The 21,621-nt window shown below is 34.6% G+C and overlaps 1 protein-coding gene and 1 non-coding gene across 2 annotated transcripts; both read left to right on the top strand.

Annotated features, from left to right (window-relative positions):
• TRNAR-UCG lies at positions 10,670–10,743 on the top strand. Its single transcript has one exon. It is a non-coding gene; the product is annotated as a tRNA-Arg (tRNA).
• LOC109226796 (UDP-glucuronic acid decarboxylase 1-like) lies at positions 12,674–19,874 on the top strand. The gene is made up of 7 exons (XM_019391660.1): positions 12,674–13,497; positions 14,173–14,320; positions 14,408–14,487; positions 15,875–15,958; positions 16,054–16,128; positions 18,389–18,481; positions 19,337–19,874. Exons 1-7 carry the CDS (start codon positions 12,886–12,888, stop codon positions 19,541–19,543), a joined length of 1,299 nt encoding a protein of 432 aa, XP_019247205.1. The 5' UTR covers positions 12,674–12,885; the 3' UTR covers positions 19,544–19,874.

Here is a 21,621-nt window from a genome sequence, read left to right on the forward strand (position 1 = left end):
GCCATAACTAGGCTCTTCTTAATCAACTACAGACTACTCGTTTGTCCATTCTCACACCTATATTTCACGTAATCTCTCTTGGGTTATATCCTTTGTCTTAACTTACCTCTCGCACTAGCCCCTTATTTATCAATAACATCTTGGGGGAACCCTTACTTCCTCTCCCTGACGTCGTGCTTGCATAATATTCTGGAATCATAGCATATCTGTAGGATTTGAATAAATGCAATCTCGTTCCTTTTGCTATTTTACCGCATTCTTCCTTTACTATTCCATAGTTACCTTTTTATCTTTGGTGTCTTTTCACATCTTTACTGACATCTTACTTGACTTGCGGTAACCCTTCTGTACCAAGGGTAACTGAAGTTCTTATGCACGAGGGTGACACCTAGTGTAACTGGCACATTTAGTCCCTTAAGCTTAACTTTGTTCGCAACATTCGCTTTAGGGAAGCGTCTTCCTGAATGACCATTAAAGTTTATTCTTTTGTTGTCCATTCTATTATTGGCGAAATGCGATCTCTAAAGTTCTCATGATGTTGACTATTATCAAATCTTCTGATCCCTAATTCATGTTCAGTGTATCTTGTTCACTAGCCAATACTGATTTTTATTACTCCGGGGGTCTAACTTTTCCTTCTGGTAACCACATTAGAGTCACCAACTCATTTTTCGAAATGAGGATATGACCTTTAGCCTATACTCTTTTATTGTCTCAAGGCCTGTCACCTCTTTTCTTTTCCTTCACTTGACTATAGATTGTCATCGTGTCATATTTTGATTTACCGTTATCACTCATTTATCACATCTTACTCATGATTCTTCATTTACTCTCTTCTTATTTTCCGGCTAATATTTTTGTCTATCACTTTATTCTAATAACTTTAACAAAACGTTCTTTTACTTTTAGCTCCCCTTGCTTCATCTCACTGGATTTTCGGAATGCCTAACATTCTCCTTTTTTTTACTAGGTGTTGGAGTCATACTAAGGTAAATATTTATCCCTTCTGGGATCCTACTGTCTATCTTCTGAAATTTCTGAATATTCTAGTATTCATATCTGACTGTACTATTCTAGAGTTCACCATCTAGGTGTCTGACAAGGAGATCTATTACCACATTTGTACTATCCTTCGGAAATGTTAGCTAATGATAACAATCCATCCACAATTTTGGGTTACTCTAACCCCAGCTTGATCCTGATATCCCATCCTTCTCTTAATCTATATCTGTCAACTCCCATAGGGCATAATTGAGATGGGTGTGGTCAATTGTATATAACTCGGTTATTGTTGGAAGTAACTCAGAAGGCATGTATTTCTTCTACATGAATTGTAAATAATGATAATCTTCATTAGCTAAGTACCTCGTACCCTTCTTCATCTTGCTTCTTTTACTTGCTGAAACTTATGTCTACCTTCCGATTCTCTTATTCCTTTTTACCATGCGATTCGATAGATATTCTTGCCTCAGGGCTCCTTATCAAGAAGCTTACACATCTTAGTACACACATGATCTGCTGAAGACCTCACATTTACTCATCATAAGCATGATGTAAAATCGAGTTCCTCTGACTCAACTCTTCCACAGCCACATTCAATATCTTACCAACTGTCTTTCTGGATGTAGGTATCGTTGTATTACGAATAAAATAAAATTTAGGAGTTTGAATTCTTACAACTGAGTTCTACCACACGATCTAGAGTAAGAAGAAAGAGTGATAGTCCTAAATGCCCTGTAGCCTCCTGCTTATAAGTATGGTGCACAACACACCCATAAATAAGACTCTACTAGACACGACTTGTAGACTCCCTAGGACAGAACTGCTCTGATACCACTTCTGTCACGACCTAACCGTAGGGCTGCGACAGGCACCCGGTGCCTTACTCAACCGAGTACCAATGTAACATATCTTTATTATCATACTATCATGGGTAAATGGGCCAGAAGGGGCGTCATGAGATAACCAGAATAAAATAAAAGGGAATACTAGACATAGGACGACCCAACATGATATAGAAACTTATATATGTGGCATACAGGCCTATAAGGCCGACATGATCATTTGTATACTCAAAACATAGGCCGACAAGGCCATACAAGTATCCATATACATAACATCTGTCTACAAGCCTCTAAGAGTACATAAATGTCATAAAGTTCTGGATAGGGCCCCGCCATACTAATCAATACGTCTAAATCATACTGACCAAATAGGCAACTCCGGAGCAAGTGGAGCGCTCCAACACCTTCCGCTGAGCTGATAGCCTACTAGGAGGACTCTCAACCTGTCTATCGGGACCTGCGGGCATGAAACGCAGCATCCCCAGGCAAAAGGAACGTCAGTGTAAATAAAGTACCGAGTATGTAAGGCATGACATTAGTAAACTAAAGAAACATGGAGTAAAGAACTCAACCTGTAATTCTAAATAGCTTTGTGAATCATGAAAATTTTATAATGTCATGCATGTGCGTATAAATTACGTACTATGCATAGGTATATGCGTACATAACATCATCAAGCCTTTGAGGGCATCCCATCATATCATCTCAGCCACTATGGGCAAAATCATCAACGTATACTAGCTGATCAAGTGGTGGTGCGTATATAACACCGTAACCTTTTCCCATATCCCATATAGATATAATATACGCGTATATAATATCATTTGGTCATGGATCAATGTACATGTATAAATGAATGCAATGCATGATGAAGTAAGTTAGTAAGATTTCTCGGAATGTCATAAGATCAATATGCCTTCGGATAAACTTTAGCAACTTATGTATTTTTCTAAGACCCATGAACAAAATATATAATAATAGGACACATAGGGAATCAAGAACATAGGCACCCCTAGTACTTCTATGAATAGAGTCATTTATAAAAGTTCCGCATTTGCTCGTTTCGTTTGTATCATATGGATCATGCCAAAAGAAAAGAATGGATAGTCTTACATATCTTAACTTCATCGAGTCCTTAATACCTTCCAAGAAATTCTTCAAACAACTCAACTCAATCTACCATAGCATAAGGAGATTCAAAATCAGTGTTGAGTAAAGGCTAAGTCCGCAAATTAAACTAGTAGCTCGTTTATGTTAATTTGGGCAGCATCTCCCCTGTAACAAGAGCCTCCTCCAATTACCATATACCAACAACAATGACCAGAGAAATCCAGCAATACATAATTATCAATAACAAGACACCATAAAATAACAATAAGTCACAACTACTTCACGACGAGCGGCAAGCTCCAATTGGAATTCGTATACCCCATATCACCCCTTATAGACTTCTTACTTTAACTTAATAGTAACATTAACATGATAATGAATTCATTCTTCAATGATTCCAGCCTTATACCATATATTTATAACAAGAAAAATAATCCACAACTCCAATTATCCTCAATTAGCAACTTTATTCACTAGTTCATGTCTAGTCCATCCATTTAACTTAATAAATGTCAAGATAAACTTAAGCAGAAGCAAGAACACAATATAATTACCTCCTAGTGGATTCAAGTCGAAATCCATGTTATATTTAGCTTACAACAGCCCAACACACGCCAATCACTTCATACCAAAATGACAACTATTGTAGTGACAAACACCCCATGTTACAAAAAACGCCTAATCCAACAATTCGCAATTATGTAGTGTTTCTACACGCTATTTTCCTCCAAAACTCCATTAAACAGTAGCAACAGCCCAAAAGTAACACGAAACAACCCACAAAACAGTCCATTACAAGTGGAATAATTCGAACTCACGGCTTTCGATCACCGTCCCGTGAGTTCTACTATTAGAAAACAAATTTATCAACCTTTATTGATATTTAAAAGCTTAAATACAGAAAAGTAGGTAATTTCTTAACTATTAAATACCTTCCAAAACTCAAACTACAAAGAAAAGGAGAGGCGATATACCGATATTTACGTGGTAGGGATCGTTCTAATGTTATCGCTTCTTGATTTCATGCCCGTGATGATAATCTTGTTTGAAACCCTTGTAGAGAGCTTAAGGGTAAAGTTAGAGGTCTTATTTGGTCGTGTTCTCTGGAAAATTGAAGAAAGAGACGAGATAAGGATATAAATATCCATTTTTTTTAAAAGTCAAAAAGGTGCTACTTGGCACCCTAGCATTGGTCCTTCTTCCAACGCTTATAACTTTTTATCCGGGTGTCGTATGAGCGAACGATTAAGAGCTTTGGAAACTAAATTCCAAGACCTTTAATTTGGCATATAATATGTTCCAAAAAGACCTCATATAACACACGAAATGTATTGCTCAAAAGGCTTCATTACAATACAAATCCTTAGTCGATTTTTCCGCAACTTAAATTCGATTTTTCCCAAACTTTATATTTCATATCCAAACATCATATATAGTCATATAATGATTCTAAACTTATTTAAATCATGATTAACAAGTATTATATTCATCCTAACTTACTTAAGACTTCAGTAAACCTTTCTTATCATTGTAGAAGGATTTTGTCCTTTTTGAGCTTACATTAGATAATATAATAATGACAGTGACGTCTGAAGTATGGGGTGTAACAACATGTCCCCTTAGAAATATTTGTCCCCGAATGTTAACTCTTAAAGGCTTGTGAAGATGGGGCGTAACATCATTAATCACTTTATATACTTTCAAAGAGGATCTCATTTTCAAGCTTAAATCAATTGACTTACGACGTACTTTCACGTACAAAAAATGGGGTGTAACATCATGCACCCACAAAATATATTTCAGTATAGGCCCATCAGCCTATATAACACAATCTATAAGACTACAACAAAAATCATTGTAAACCGTATATGCCCCTTCCTCAATAACATTATTAGTCCTAATTAGTGTAGCTTTATTCCAGGAAGGAGAGCAATTGACAATGCAATAATTGTCCAAGAAGCAATCCACTCTTTTAGGAATTGTACTGGGAGGACTGGGAAGATGATGCTCAAGATTAATCTTGAAAAGGCCTTTGACCGACTTGAATTGTCATTTGTCAGGAGCTCCTTGCACGCACTCAATTTTTCACAAGACTTAATAACGCTTATCATGAATTGCATATCTACCACAACAACATCAATCATTGCAGACGGCAAACCTACACAATTCTTCGAACCATCAAGAGGCATCCGACAAGAAGACCCACTATCTCCGTACCTATTCATCATTTGTATGCAATCCCTAACACATTACATTGATTATGAAGCAGATATTTTGAACTGAAAACCCAATAAAATAAGCCAGAATGGCCCTGCCATATCCGACCTCTTATTTGTGAATGACCTTATCCTTTTCTTCGAGGTAGACAATGCAGGTGCAATTTCTATCATAAACATATTGAACTTCATTTCCCATCAATCCGGACGGAGAATAAATTTCTCCCAATCCAAAATAATTTTTTCCTCAAATGTACCAACTACAAACTAAACATCCCTGGCTACCACCCTAAACATTAAGATTAAAAACAATGTGGGTAAATACCTGGGATTCCCGATTACCAATTTACAACCAAAAAGCTCGTACTTGACAGGATGAATAATAGACCAAAAGGATGGAAAGCCAAACTTTTAACCTTATCTGGGAGGTTAACCCTTATTCAATCAACTCTGTCAGCAATACCCACCCACCCCATGCAAATGAATCTTCTTCCAGCAAAGACTAGAAACAATATTGATCGCATCTAGAGAAACTTCCTATGGGGTTCTACCAGGGACCACATGAAGATCCATCATATCAACTGGGATAAGGTAACATCGATTAAGCAAGAAGGAGGCCTTGGGTTGTACAAAGTAAAAGGAAGAAATGTCGCACTCCTCTCAAGCCTACTATGGAGATACCTCTCCAATCCTGAATCTCTATGGGCTAAAGTGATAAAGGGTAAATATCTTAACAATTCAAGAAGGAATCCTATGATTTATAAAACCAATGACTCCTACATCTGGAAAAGCACAGCAAAAGCTTATTCCTTTTTCTCCAAAGGCATAGCTTGGAATGTTGGAAATGGACGTAGGATAAGCGTATGAGATGACGAATGAATTATTGGCAAACACACTCCAGAGGAATTAATAGAGGGCCCTTAGGTAAAGAAAATATCAATAAAAAATTGAATTACCTTATTATCAATAAAAATTGGAATCTAGAAGCTCTCTTATATGACCTTCCAAATACGATCTCTGACCTTGTGACACAAACATACCTCCATTTCTTTGAAAACATAAATGATTCATTCTCCTGGAAAGAAACGGAATACGGGAACTTCACAACAAAATTTGTAAAATTTGCCTACAATTTTTTTACCAGGTTCATGGAGGCAACCCAGAATTATGAAATTTTTCACCATTTCTAGATATGGAGAGCACTATGCCACAACAAGCTCAAAACATTCCTATGGCTATTAGTCCATCAACGACTCCCCACTGCAGTTTTCCTGAGCCAAAGAAAAATAATTGAATTTAATATCTGCAAATATTGTGGGACAGAGGAAAATGCAAACCACTTGTTCGCTCATTGCCCTATGAACAACACAATATGGGGAGAGTTAAATATCACTACTCCATCCTCAAACCAACTAGATTGGATAAATCGTACTTGTACCTCTACTATGAGCATCCTTCTACCAAATAACACAACAATCTCAATGGCAGTTATAACTCCAATTATTCTTTGGTATATATAGCTCAACCGTAATCACAACTACTTCAACAACTGCAATCCAAATCGACAGCCTAAAAATAATTACAAACGCAATGGAATACCTATATCAAACAAATCATAATTTCAAAAATCGCTTCAATATTAAAATCCCAATGAAGTGGACACCACCACCACAAAACATCTATAAACTTAATATAGATGGTGCACACCAAAAAACTCCAACATCGGAGGAGTAGGTGGAATCATCAGAGATTCCGGAGGAAACTGGATTGATGGATTCTCAAGTCACATAATGGTCTCATCACCAATCCGGGGAGAAATTGTTGCCCTACTAAAGGGGTTGGAACTTGCTTTCACAAAAAATCGAACACCGATTATAGTGGAAAAAATTGCCAGGTATTACTCTACCTATTACAGGACAAACTTCACAACAAAGCTAATGCTAATTTTCTCCATGATTGCAGGTTCCTGCTTGACGCACTGGGCCAGCCGGATTTTAGGCATGTCTACCGTGAAGAAAACCAAGTGACGCACACACTGGCGCAGTTTGGGAGCAACTTTAACTCACCTACTAACGCTGAGTGTGAAGATCACTTAAGGAGTGAACCACCTTTATTTGCTTTCTCTACTTTCATAAAGACTTATTAGGGACTACTTCGTTAAGACCGGTCACGTGTTGTAATAACTCTCTTTAAATTCCTACACAATAATAATACCTCGTCTTTAAAGAACGAAAAAAAAAACCTCCCCCACACCCCACCCCCTACCTCTACCCTACCCCACCACCTCCACCAACCCCGCGCCACCCTACGCTCACCCCCGGGCCACCCACCCTTAATATTATTAAATGTACTTTCTTTTCATGTTGTGGATAGAGTTTTTTTTTTTATCAAACGAATATTTTCTTTTCGTGATGTGTAAAAAAAATATTTTCTTTCATTTCAACAAAAAGATTACTTTCTTTTCATGATGCACAAAAACTATTCATTTCAACAAAATTATATAGTGAAAAAAAAATACTTTCTTTTTATGATATAGAAAAAATATTTCTTTCATTTCAACAAAGTGAGAGTTTTCTTTTCATGATTTAGAAAAAAGTATTTTTTTTTTTCATTTCAACAAAATAAGTATTTTCTTTTCATGATGCATGTAGAAAAAGTATTTTCTTTCATTTCAACAAAAATGAGTACTTTCTTTTCATGTTATAGAAAGAGTATTTTTATTTTGTTTCAACAAGGAAAGAGTATTTTCTTTTCAGTTATGGAGCTCAAATTTTAACATTCTTGTATGAAAAAGTAAATCAGTATATTAGTTCCTTTGGGTTTATGTGAATTTTCAAAAGAATAATTGAATTCTTGAAGGAAAATAGAGTTGTGGAAATGTTGAGTAATTTTGAGGGTGGGGCGGAGGGTGATGAGAGTAGCATAGAAAATTATTTTCCTAAAAAAGATTTTCTACTCCCCAACCAAATACTAGAAAATATTTTTCATAAAAAAATTTCCACTCACCAACCAAACATGAAAAAATAAGTAATAACACCATTTATTTTTCAGGAAAACTTTTTTCAAGGAAAATATTTTTCTTCGTACCAAACTCATCCCTCATCAATAATCTTTTACAAACATTGAACTTCTTTTGTTTTTTATTTTTTATTTTTTATTCTTTGATTACAAACATAAATTATGTACTTATATTATATAAAAAAATGTTGTATGGTACAATAGATATCTTAACATGCATGCTTGTGATAATATTACTTCTAGGAGGCTAGTAAATCTTACAAGCATATTTATCACGAAAAAATGAACGTCTAAATTGTAAACAATAATGGTCATCTTTAGATAGTTTGGCAACAGGGGCGGAGGCAGAAGTCCGAGGATTTGGTTCAACTTAATAAGTTTTGCTCAAACAGTATATTTTATATTAAAAATTTATTAAGTAAATAGAGGAAATGTTCATCTGATATGCCTATGGAAAAAGGGTTAAGGTTCATCAATGATATAGCTCAATATAATATAGGAAAAATGATATTGTATTGCCACTCTCAAATCCCATTTATATATTTTTTGTATATATATACATTATGTATGTTATATACAAATTTTATAAACTTTTTTGGCTACCAAATGTAAATAGTTTCTGGCGCGGGCTAAAAGTAAAAAAGTTTACCCTATTTTTTCAATAAAAAATTAGTCCAACATTAATCATCATTTTAATTAAACTAGTCTTAGGTACGCACTTTGCGTGTGTTTAAATTTTCTTCGGAAAATTAAATTTAGAACTCAGTCATTATTATTTGAAGTCGTCCTTCTAAGGCCATCTCCACCCCTTGCCTCCATCTTCTCCTCCAAAATGGAGTAAAGTTACTCCAACCATTACTCTATTTTTTACTCCAAAAAAGAATATTCCATTTTATATTCTTCTCTCTCTTTAATATTATATCATTATCTTTTATTTAAATTTCATTTTCTTATTTCTATTAAAAAAATCTATCTTTTTTTCTTTTTTACATATTCATCACATGTAATTTATATTCCTTTCTTATATAACCATTTAATATAAAATTATTTTATACCATAATTTTTAAATAATATAATTTGTAAGCAAATACTATAGATTATATATATTAACGGATAATTCAAATAAAAGTGAAATCATTGAGATACAAGATAATTAAATACATATTACGTTATGGTAAAATTCAGATTAAATACTACATAAATTCAATTTCCGTCTCTATTATGCTCCCATAGATGATCTATTAATGCATTACGAAGTGCAAAATGATCATCTTTGTCCTTAATTCTTTTGTGTCGAGCTAAAAATTGTTTAAATCGGTGATTTTCATCTACCACAATTTCTACCTCTAGAGGTGAACATTCCCAATCATCTTGAATTGGTGCATTAAGATAATTGAATTATTGAGGCGATGAATAATGCAACTGAGACAAAACAGAAGTTTTGACTGTTCAAAAAGAAAAACTAAGACTAAAAGAATTGAAAGAAGAAAATAAAATTTTAATGATCAACGTGGATTCTATTGTCGATCCGACTCGTCGTGAATTTTTGCGACAAGAACAACAACGAATAATATATAAAATAAGTCAACAATTTCCACAGTCACAACTACAACAATCCTCGACCTTATTCACTCAATACTATAACGATATTGGTGTATCTAAAAACGACATAGGTCCCTATTAAGTTATTATGCTATTTACCATAGTTTCAATTTTTATGTATTTTAATTTAATGTATTCTTATTTTTAATGTATTTTCAATTTTAATGTATTTTCATTTAATGTATTTTCAATTTTTACGTTTCAATTTTAGCAACATCTAATATATTATATCCGCACCTTTCATTTTAGCAGCATCTAATATTTTATATTTGCACCATTCCTTTTTTAAGATGATTGTATATTTTTGTACGATTATGACTTATAATAAAATTAATTTATAATTTTACATAAAAATAATAAATGTACGAAAATTAATTTATAAAAATTATATGCCAAAGTTAAGATGTAAAATTAATATTATAAAGATATTACATAAACATAATTAAGTATATATAAAAAGATAAATTAAAAGAGTTAAATAATAATAAAATAATAAGGAATAGTAATGGAGGAGATGAATAGTGTCACTCCAAATTTGGAGGGACACTATTCATCCTCCATTATGGGGGCAACAACATTGGACCCAAATTTCTCCAAAACAAGACTGCACTATGGCAAAATGCAATAGCGTTGGGGATCGCCTATATCCAAAATACATAAGACCGAAATCCTGGTTCCGCCCCTCTTGACAATCCTTTTTCTTCTAATTTATTTGTTCAATTACTCTTTCGGTTGTATCCTCTTTGGAAAATTTGTTTGACGTTAATTGTTTTTAAAATGGTTAAGATTTAGAGGCTGATCGGCTGATGCAGATTAATATTTCTCAATTACTTATAATGATGAGAATCCTATTAATATAGAGGCGAACAATGCTCAACCGACCGCATAGCGCAGTGGATTAGCGCGTCTGACTTCGGATCAGAAGGTCGTGGGTTCGACTCCCACTGTGGTCGATATTTATCTTCTATCTCTTTTTATTCTTCCTGTTTTACACTTTTAGTATTGGTAAATAATACTCAATCTAGGAACTAAATTAAATAATCCAGCAATAAATTGAAGCTTAGAGCCCGTTTGGTCATACAAATTTTTCACTTTTTTTTTAAAATTAATGTTTAGCCATAAAATTTTCAATTTTTACTTAAAGATGAATTTCAGAGTTTTTCAAATATCATTTTCATTTGAAGGAAATTTTTCACCTTTTTTTCAAAATTTTACAATTCTTATGTCCAAATAGTTCACTATAATCATTATTAAACCTTAAAGCTTAACATGAAGCAAGGCCTTTTTCACATGAGTTTTTGTTTTATTGTTTTATCTTTAAAAAGAAGCAAGGAGGTTTTGATGGTTTCCACTTCCTTCTGTTGATAAATTAATAGCTAACTTAAAATACAATCAAAGGTGAAATGATTGTTAATGTCAAGTCGCTTGTTTTTTGGTATTTGGAAAAAACTTAACTTAGACACCATATTCTGGAAAAAATTAATCTCTTCTGAGTTCTCAAAAAATTGGCCAATAACTATAAATATCTAATGAGATGCTATATACAATTTTCAAATTTTTTATTTAAAATACTGCTGAGAAGAGTACATTCCAAAAAGTTACCTCAAACTTGAAGAAAATTACTTGGGATGTATCACCTTGTAACTAGTAGAACAATTGGGTTAGATCAAGGGATCTTTACGCAAATAGCCTGATTTATTGTTTACTTTTTGACTTGTATACATAGATAATACACAATTATACATATATTATATATAAATTATATATATTTTATATCCGCTGACTATTTTAGTTTAAGCGATTAGATGGACGATTATTTAAGTTAATTCATCTTAGCGGGGGATTAATGCTATAGCCTAAAAGTTGCTTAAATAGATAAAGAAGCAACAAAAAATTTATAGAAATATGATACTTTTTGGGATGATCTTTAACCTTTTCCCCATAAACATAACTTTAAGGTCAAAGGTTAAGCGTGTTGCCCATAAGCAAGCGTGGGGCAAAACTTTTTAACAGGGGCAGATCCAACAGTTCAGCTATGGGTTTAACTGAACCATAACTTTTATCTTAGATACATATTTTCAGTATAAAATTTACTAAAATTGCTAAAAAAAAATTGGAGCTATGAACCCACAATTCAAACGAGATGATGGGTTTCAATGATTGAAACCGAAATCTTGAACCTACAGAATTAATTTTCTAGATCCGCCTCTACTTGTTAAATTTGAAGTTCTATCTATGGGGCAAGTGATGACAAAAATTTGAGATCATCGACTTTGAGGGCTATTTGTGTACTTCACCCAATAAGTCATCTACCCAATGGGCTTACAGATGGAAGTTGGGAGAAATTCAAAAATATCCAGATTTACAAGTGGTCATTCAAAAATAGCCACAGTTTCAAAAATAGTAGAAATTTAGCCACTTTTCATGTAAAAATAAATCTGAACGAAAATACGGTTCAAATTCCGGAAAATACTCCACCATAATATATTGGAATTCCAGTATAATATACTGGAGTTCCAACATAAGTATATTGAACTTCAATATATTATGCTGGAAGCCCAGTATAATATACTGGACTTCCAGCATAATATACTGGAGTTCCAGTATAATATACCAGTCTAGCATAATATGCTGGAAGTCCATACATAGGTGCTCCAATCTCCAATATATTATGCTGGAACTTTCCGCGTGTTGGAGTTCCAGCACTAATATGCTGGAAGTTCGTACACAGGTGCACCAATAGTAGCTATTTTTTAATGACTTTGCAAATGCTGGCTATTTTTGAATGACTAATCCGAAAACTGGCTAGCCCGTACTATTTTTACATGCAAGTTGGATTTGTACCCAAGTAGGAGCCCAGCCCATTTAACCTATTGCTCTCTCCTCTCTCTCTCTCTCCAATGATCACTGAAATCAAATCCTACAAACACCAGGTAGTTATAGTTGCTTCTCTTCAACATCATTTTCATCTTCTTTACATTATTAATCAAACAATTCTCTGACCTTTAAGCTCCCCAAAATCTCTCTCACACACACACACACACACTTCAGTTACAAATCTCAGATTCCCTTTTACCAGTTCCAAAAAAAGAGCTATGAAATTGCATAAACAGTCAAGCAGAAGAGATGAAGAAATACCCAATTCTCTAAGCTTACCATACTCACCAAAGACCCTCAAACATCCAACCAGATCTCTTCCCAGATCCATTAACTATCTCCTCAAAGAACAAAGACTTTTATTCATTCTTATTGGTATTCTCATTGGTTCCACTTTCTTTATTTTTCAACCTAGTCTTTCTCTCTTAAGCACATCTTCTGAACCACATTCTTCAATTCCCAGATCATATAATGCTTTAAATCATGAATCTTTATCAACTTTTTCATCATATAATAATGTACCAATTTTTAAAGGGAGAGTACCAGTTGGGGTTGGGAGGAAAAGGATGAGGATTGTAGTTACTGGTGGGGCTGGTTTTGTTGGGAGTCATTTAGTGGATAAGTTAATTAAGAGAGGTGATGATGTTATTGTTATTGATAATTTCTTTACTGGGAGGAAAGAAAATGTGATGCATCATTTTGGGAATCCAAGATTTGAGCTTATTAGGCATGATGTTGTTGAGCCTATTTTGTTGGAAGTGGATCAGATTTATCACTTGGCTTGCCCTGCTTCTCCTGTTCACTACAAGTATAATCCTGTCAAAACTATTATATCCATTTTTAAGATTATTGTTTGGCTTAGTTTTGCATGATAAGTAGTTCAATGTTATTGAAATGAGTGTTCATTGATTTGTTTATTGAATTTGTAAAATACCTGTCAGAACTGTTATATCAGTTTGGAAGGTGGCGCACGAGTTGCCGGTTGTGTGACCAGGAGATCACGGGTTCAAGCCGTGCAAACAGCCTCTTGCATAAATGCAATGTAAGGCTGCATAGAATAGACTCAATGTGGTCCGCCTCTTCCCCATACCCACCTCATAGTGGGAGCAGAAGCGGAGCTAGGATTTGAACTTTATGGGTTCTAAATTGCAGGATAGCGGCATCACTTGTTAGTAACCGGGTTCTGAATTTAATTTTTTACATATTTACTGAAATTTTAATACACATATAGGGTTGGGACTAAAGCGATTGGGTTTGGTCGAACCTGTATCTCGCTTTCTAGCTCCGTCCTTGAGTGGGAGCTTAGTGTACCAGGCTTCCCCTAACTGTTATATAAATTCTAGATCATTACTTGGCTTATTGTTTAAAATTAGCTTTATGTATAATACTTCTTTGGTTTGTGTGTGTTTGTGCTAATATGATAATTAGTTCAATGTTATGGAAATGAGAGTTCTTTCATTAGTTTATTGAATTTGGATGCATTTGAGATCCTTAACTATGATTACAAGACAAATGTGATGGGCACGCTTAACATGTTGGGCCTTGCGAAGAGGATTGGTGCGAGGTTCTTGCTTACCAGTACAAGTGAGGTCTATGGTGACCCGCTTGAGCATCCTCAAAAGGAAACATATTGGGGTCATGTGAATCCAATAGGTCTGTGTAGCCTAACAAATTTCTTGTATAACGAAAGTTATCTCTTCAACTGGTTTTAATGATGTTTGAGTGTCTTGAATCATCAAGGTGTTAGGAGCTGCTATGACGAGGGAAAGCGGACTGCTGAAACCTTGACTATGGATTACCATCGCGGTGCAGGTGTTGAGGTAATGGGGATTTGCTTTTTTACAGATAAAAATAGTACTCCCTCTATCCCAATTTATGTGATACTCTTTACTTTTTAGTCAGTGCCAAAAAGAATAACACCTTTCTATATTTAGTACTAACTCATCTAAAAATTTCCCTTTCTACGCTTAATGAGATGATTTCTAGCCACAAAAATTTCTATTGTTTGTTTTAAAAAGTCCTCCTTCAGTCAAATGCCTTGACATAAATTGGGATGGAGGGGGGTATGTGATTTGCTGAATGCTTATAGTGCAATTTAACAGTCTTCTAATTCTAAAGTTTTTAAGATTCTATGCAAATTATCTACCTAGTTGGGTTCTTTAGAAACTAAATGCAGCATGTTTTGCCTGAAGTACTGAGTAAAATGCACTATCCTTTACTTTTCGTCTTTGACCTGGAAAGATCAGTAGGGTGCTTTTCGTGCCACCGGAAAACTCTATCGAATTTTCGAATCATCTTCTTGTGATGACAGATGCCTTGAATAGGGTGAAACTTTTGGTGATATAGACTCTAGAATAGTAGATTGCGTGTTTATCAATCTCCACTTGGCCTCTATTTGTTAGGCTTCTATGCCCTAAAAGCATAAAAACAGCTAGTTATGGACACTACAATGGAGAATTTCGAAGACCCTTTTATTCTGCCCGAGAAGTCTGAACTTAAAACATAAAAAATCAAAAAAAGAAAAAGAAAAAGAAGTCTGAACTTAAAACATGGAGAATAGGAGTTATTTAATTGTCTGCTTAAAGTGGAGCGGAAACATTCTTGAAAAAAAAAAGAAGATAATGGCAAGAGACAAAGGATAAATTATGGTGTAAAGTTGCTATTTTGAGAATGAATGTTACATCTCAAAATGCAAAGATCAATTTGGAGGGCAGTAATATGTATAGGTAAAGTGACTTGTTCTTTAGACTCTTTTCTTCCTTGAACACTAGAAAGCTGCCTACATGCAATTCAGAACTGTATGTTAACATGTGATATAGTTTGCTGGAGTAATTATAATATAAAATCAAGGTGCCTATCCATCAAAATTATTTGTTATTTTCTAGAGTTTAGTGTTTCTCAAGAAAAGTTTGGAAATTCAACTTGAAACCTATTTTCTTGCTAGTTCTTGAGTTTGCGAAGTTGAACAAACTCCAGGATATTATGATGAGAGAGCATGGAATATGGGCAACAATGTAGAAAGTCATTTTTTACCCAAATAAGATTCATTCTGAAGTTAAGTTCTGTATTGTGTTCTCCCTCTTTTCACTTGCAAAAGCCAAATGAATTCAAGTGGTAAGTGGTAGGTGGTACCACAGGATACGTGCATGTTTTACATGTACAGCACGGATGGCGTAGAATTTTACAGCTTAGAATCTTTGCATGCAGGTGCGTATTGCTCGGATTTTCAATACCTATGGACCTCGTATGTGTCTAGATGATGGACGTGTTGTCAGCAACTTTGTTGCTCAGGTTTGTTCTCTCAGCTAATAATATCATTAGTTTAACCTGAGCTAGCCTTTTAAAGTCCTTTTGTATTACGTATTATTCTAAAACCATGTTTGCAGGCCATCCGCAACCAACCAATGACAGTATATGGTGATGGAAAGCAAACACGAAGCTTTCAATATGTCTCTGATCTGGTACTGCATCTTAATCAGCTCTCTTCCCCATTCCCTGTCTCTGCCTTAGCATGTTATGAACTACATTCGACGTTTTCTTAAATGCAACATATTTCTTTTTCCACTCTAAAGATCTAGTTTTCTGATAAATTTGCTTCTCAATTTTTCAAAGTGAAATTCTATTATTGAGCAAGAAGTTAAATTTTTGGAGTTCTCATCTTCAGAGTTTTGAAGTTCATTAAATAGACAAAAATGTTTTGCTAGATTTTGAAAGATCTGTGGTCTCTCTATCCCAAATTGACTACCTAATTTGACTTTTATATATAGTAAGAAAAAGAAAACTTTGAACTTCTTACAATATTTGGTTTATTGTAGACATGTTAGATTTAACACGATGTTGATACTATCTATGTAGTGAACTGCATGCTTCAGATTTAACACGATGTTTACTAAATGTAAAGGGGTTGTTTCAAGAAGGAATATTATGTGAATGGAACCTTATATGGTTGGACTTCTATTTTTTTTTTCTGTGATAAATATATAACTGATCTTCTATTAACATCTGAACTTGTTTAACTATGTATTTTGAAGTTCGCTGGTCTGACCGAGTCGGCATAGTATGGATTTTATGAGATATGCATAGTCTGATAGCCTGTTTGGCCAACCTTTTTTTTCTGGCCAAAAGTGTTTTTTTTTTTAAAAAAAATTGAGGTGTTTGGCCAAGCTTTTAGAAGGAAAAAAAGTGCTTTTGAGAAGCAGAAGCAGTTTTTTGAGAAGCAGAAAAAAGTAGCTTCTCTCCAAAAGCACTTTTGAGAAAAATACACTTAGAAGCAGTTTTTAAAAGTTTGGCCAAACACTAAGTACTGCTCAAAAGTGCTTTTCAAATTAATTAGTCAAACAAGAATTGGTTCTCACCAAAAGCACTTTTTTGAAAAGTACTTTTGAGAAAAGCACTTCTCAAAATAAGCTGATTTTAGAAGCTGGGCCAAACAGGCTATAAGTTGGTTGTAGTCCTTTGTTGCCTTTTCCTGCCATGATTAAAAAGAGACGAAGAATGTGTTGTTGTTGCGTTTACATCAGGAATCTTTCTTGAACCCATACTTATATCCTATTTATTTATAGATTAGCTAATCAATAGTATAACGGACGAGAATCCATGGTGCGTTCTATTTGCTGGTAATTTTGGGTTAATTGACAATGCTATTGAACGATTCAACCAGATGTTGGAACTATAAAGAAGCACTTTAGAGAGTATAGAAGACACACAAAATAAATGCTGATTTAGCTCCTAAGAAAAAATAAAGTGAAATATGATTATATCAGTGTTTACTGCCGAAGTGTAGACAAGTTGAGTATCTAGGCTCAGTGATCCAGGCGAATGACATGATAGATGTAGATGTAACAAAAAACTAAAATAAAATGACTGAAATGTAGAGTTCCATAGAAGTAGTATGTGATCGGAAAATCTTAACAAAGTGAAAGGCCAAGGATGCTATGAGAGTGAAGGTTGCCTTAGAACATTGTTAATTAGAGTGAATGTTAGACCTCTAAACTCTAACATGTCTACAAGATGAATGTCGTATGGAATGCAGATGTTAAGACTTAAGATAGAAATGTGGTTACAAGATTGCATGGATTAGAATTGACAACATTTGGCGGATGGTGGAAGTAGCATACACTGAGGATAAAATGAGAGGTCTCGCTTGAGATGGTTTGGCTATATCGTGCATACCTCCATATGCTCATCAATAGGTCTATATGATGATTGGATGTAATAAAAGATGAATGAGGTAGACCATAAACTACATAGAAAAGATTATCTCAAAAGGCTTACAATCTATTCTAACTTCTAAGTAATGTGGAGTCAGCTAAGTAAAAAATACAATGATTGCAAATGATTCGTATAGGTGGTTCCAACTAGTTTTGATTTACACTTACATTAGCTATGACAATAGTTAAAAGTTTCTTTTACTTTTATATTATGATTAGGGATTCATATGTTCATATGGGATAAATGTATTTAGAAAACTTCCAGGTTTAGAAGACCCATATTTTTTCTTAAAAACAAATTGTTAGTATTAGACTGAAATGGACCTAAATAGAGCGGCATTAATAGACATGGAAGATTCATATAGCCGATCTTACAAAGTTTTGACTAAGGTTTAGCTGATTGACTGATTGATGTTTAATTGAAAAACTTATAAGAGTCTAGAGCTCATAAGCGAGGGGTTCTTTGTAATTGTAAATATATTTAACCTAATTAACTTTGCTTTGATTAAAGGTTGATGGATTGGTGGCGCTCATGGAGGGTGAGCATATTGGCCCTTTCAACTTAGGAAACCCGGGAGAATTCACCATGTTGGAGCTTGCTGAGGTAAGTCATGCTTAAATATGCATATGTGCATGTCTAGAGGTATGTTTGGGACTATTTGTATGGTCAATTCACAGTGAATGTTGCTCATTGAGAAATAGTAGTTACAAAAAAAATATCTGTCACTCGCATCCTTCATAAACAGTTGGGATCTATTCTCATATTTATTTTTGTTGTTATTGCTCAACATTAAGCTTGAAATCTTAGTTAAAAGAGGGAATCTTATCTCTCTGTGTTTGTTCTAACTTTTGAAGCTTTAATTTTGCACGATGTAATTTTTTTTGTTGTTATAGTTTATACACTCGCACTTCCAGGGTAGGGGTGGGTAGGGGTAAGACTGTGTACATCCTATCCTCCCTAGACCCCACTTGTGGGAATACACTAGGTTGCTGTTTTTGTTGTTATACACTCATGAGTTAGTTCAAATAATGAATGCTCATTGAAGATATGTCTTCCGAACGATAAGAGATGAATACATGAAACTTCAAATAAAAATTATAGTTGATGGAATGTCCAATGAGAATCAGGTTTTCTGTTGTTTTTTTAAAATTTTTTAGAAGAGGTATGTTTTGTTGAGCATCAGCACTATGTTGATGCTGTGAATTACATTGAAAAAATTTCAGAAGTCCATAAAAAGTTCCTACTAACTACGCAAGTAGGAAATGAGATCTAACAAGGTTTCAACATCATCTACAAGTTCCAGTTTACGCCAAAACATAATAAGCGCTTAACAGTCAAGTTGTAGTAATTTATTATTTAGAGCATGAAATGTCTAATATTTAACCAAGTTATGTATCTAGTTTTAAGTGCTAAACTATGTGATCAAAACACTCATAAAATTCATTAACTTGGAAACAGGTGGTTAAAGAAGTGATTGATCCCAGTGCAAATATTGAGTTCAGAGCCAACACAGCCGATGATCCTCACAAGAGGAAACCAGATATCAGCAAAGCAAAGGAGTTGTTAAACTGGGAACCAAAAGTACCCTTGCGAGAAGGGCTTCCTCTCATGGTCAATGATTTCCGCAATCGCATATTGAATGAAGATGAAGGAAAAGGGAACTGATAATGGTAGAAACAAAATTAGTATGTATAGCGCGAGACATAGTCTATTGTTTATTAATATGCATTCATTTTTTTTTTCATTTTTGTATTTCTGTTGTAATAGTTGATGGAATTCTAGTCATAAGCCACATCTATAGCCTCGTATGTTTTCTTTTCCATTTGATTTTTCTTTTCCCATTCCACATCCTGTAATTCCAACAATATTTAGATTTGATTAACCTCTCTACCTTTTAAGGTAGGTGTATGGTTTGCGTACACGCTACTCTTCCCAGATTTTACTTGTGGGATTACACTGGATTTATTGTTGAGTGTACTTGTACCTGTTTGTTGTAGCATTTTACTTACTTTTTAGGGATGGTTACCTTTAAGTCTCTTTTATGTGACCTGTTAAAATTTCTTTTTATTTAAGTGTTGTAGAAGTTATACTCTATTAATTGCTGTATTTGGTTTTTATGAGTATGGTCTTTCATTACATGATTTTCCTAGTTGTTGCATTGAATTTTTGTGGGTAAATTTTCAATTGCTTCCTCTCTGCATTAATATACAGAGCCCCTCTCTGAATGATGGATATGTTTTAATTCTTTCAATTAAAGCCTAGGAAACTCTCTGTCCTGATAATGTAGATTAAAAAAAAAAAAAAAATCTAACAATGTTCTTGGAGTCACCTTGTAGGGAGCCTTAGAGCAATGGTAAAGTTGTATTCGTGTGATTCATAGATCACGGGTTTGAGCCGTGGAATCAGCCATTGATGCTTGCATCAAGGTAAGCTACCTACACCAATACCCCTTTGGGGTGCGACCATTTTCCGGACCCTGCGTAAACGTAAGATGTTTCGTGTATCGTGCCGGCCTTTTCTTCTGGGAGACAGAAACTCTGTTCAAGTGACCTTTCATGTTCGGTAAGCTGGCTATATTAAAAAAAGAAAAAAAAAAAAAAAAAGACTAAAGATATGTAAAAGTAGAGATCAAGTGAATAAAGTGTCTGAAAATAAAATGGCAGAATGTCAAATGTAGTGAAAGCTTAATGGTAGAGGTTTACTAAAGAGTAATGTATTTTATTATGTGGTAAAGGAAAAGAAGAAAAACAAGAGAGAAGAGGATTGAAATCATTTAGGAAGCTTAGGGAAGTTGTTTTAGGAATATAATAATTAGAACGCTTCAATCCTAAGCAAGTTGAGCTGGCTATATAAATCCTCAATAATTGCATCACTTTATTTAATTTTATTATAGACATGTATTTTGCATCATCATCATAATAATAATAATTCTATTGCAAATGATCTGTTTCCAAAATGAAATATTTGTGGTGTGAAAATGGAGGCACATTAGAAATGAAGTATTAAGTGCTTGAAAAAACATTATTGCAAAGTAGGTGATCCTAAAAAATTCTGACCCTTTTAGGTATTTGCAGTGGCCCTTAATAAATTTGACTGACACTTTTAATATGTAGGCAAAATTTGGTCCCACTCAAATTAAGGTTCCAAAAGCTACCACGGCAAAAGATATTGTGAAAATTGCACACGCTAGTTAGTTTTTGGGCCGGTAATTAAAAAAATTATTGGTGTTTGGAAAGTTATTGAAAAATAGCCGCTATTTTGTTGAAACAAGAAAGTTCCAGCATAATATGTTGGATTATGGACCTCCTGCGTATAAACCTCCAACATATTATGTTAGAACTCCAGTACACGGAAAGTTCCAGCATAATATTAAGGCTGTATTGTGGTCCGGGCCCAGACCAGTCCGGGACCGCGAGACCACGAGCTAAACGGGCTGGCCCGTATGGTCCGGTCCCAAGCGGTCCTAGGAGCCCACTGTGGGCCGGTCCTCCATGTAGAGACCGCGAGCCCGGGACCGTTTAGACCAGGACCGGCTGGCGGGCCTGGGCCAGTTCAACCGGGCCCAACGGCTAGTTTTTCAAAAAAAAGATTTTTTTTTAAAATTGGCCAACGGTTGGAAGTTTAAAAACTAGTCGTTAGCCTGCCAATTTAGCCGTTTGGCTTTTTAAAAAATAGCTTTTAACCCCAAACTTTTTATAATTTCACTTTTTCCCTATTCTCAACTATAAATACCCCCTCATTCT

Source organism: Nicotiana attenuata, chromosome 6, assembly GCF_001879085.1.
Source record: "Nicotiana attenuata strain UT chromosome 6, NIATTr2, whole genome shotgun sequence".
Lineage (NCBI taxonomy): Eukaryota > Viridiplantae > Streptophyta > Magnoliopsida > Solanales > Solanaceae > Nicotiana > Nicotiana attenuata.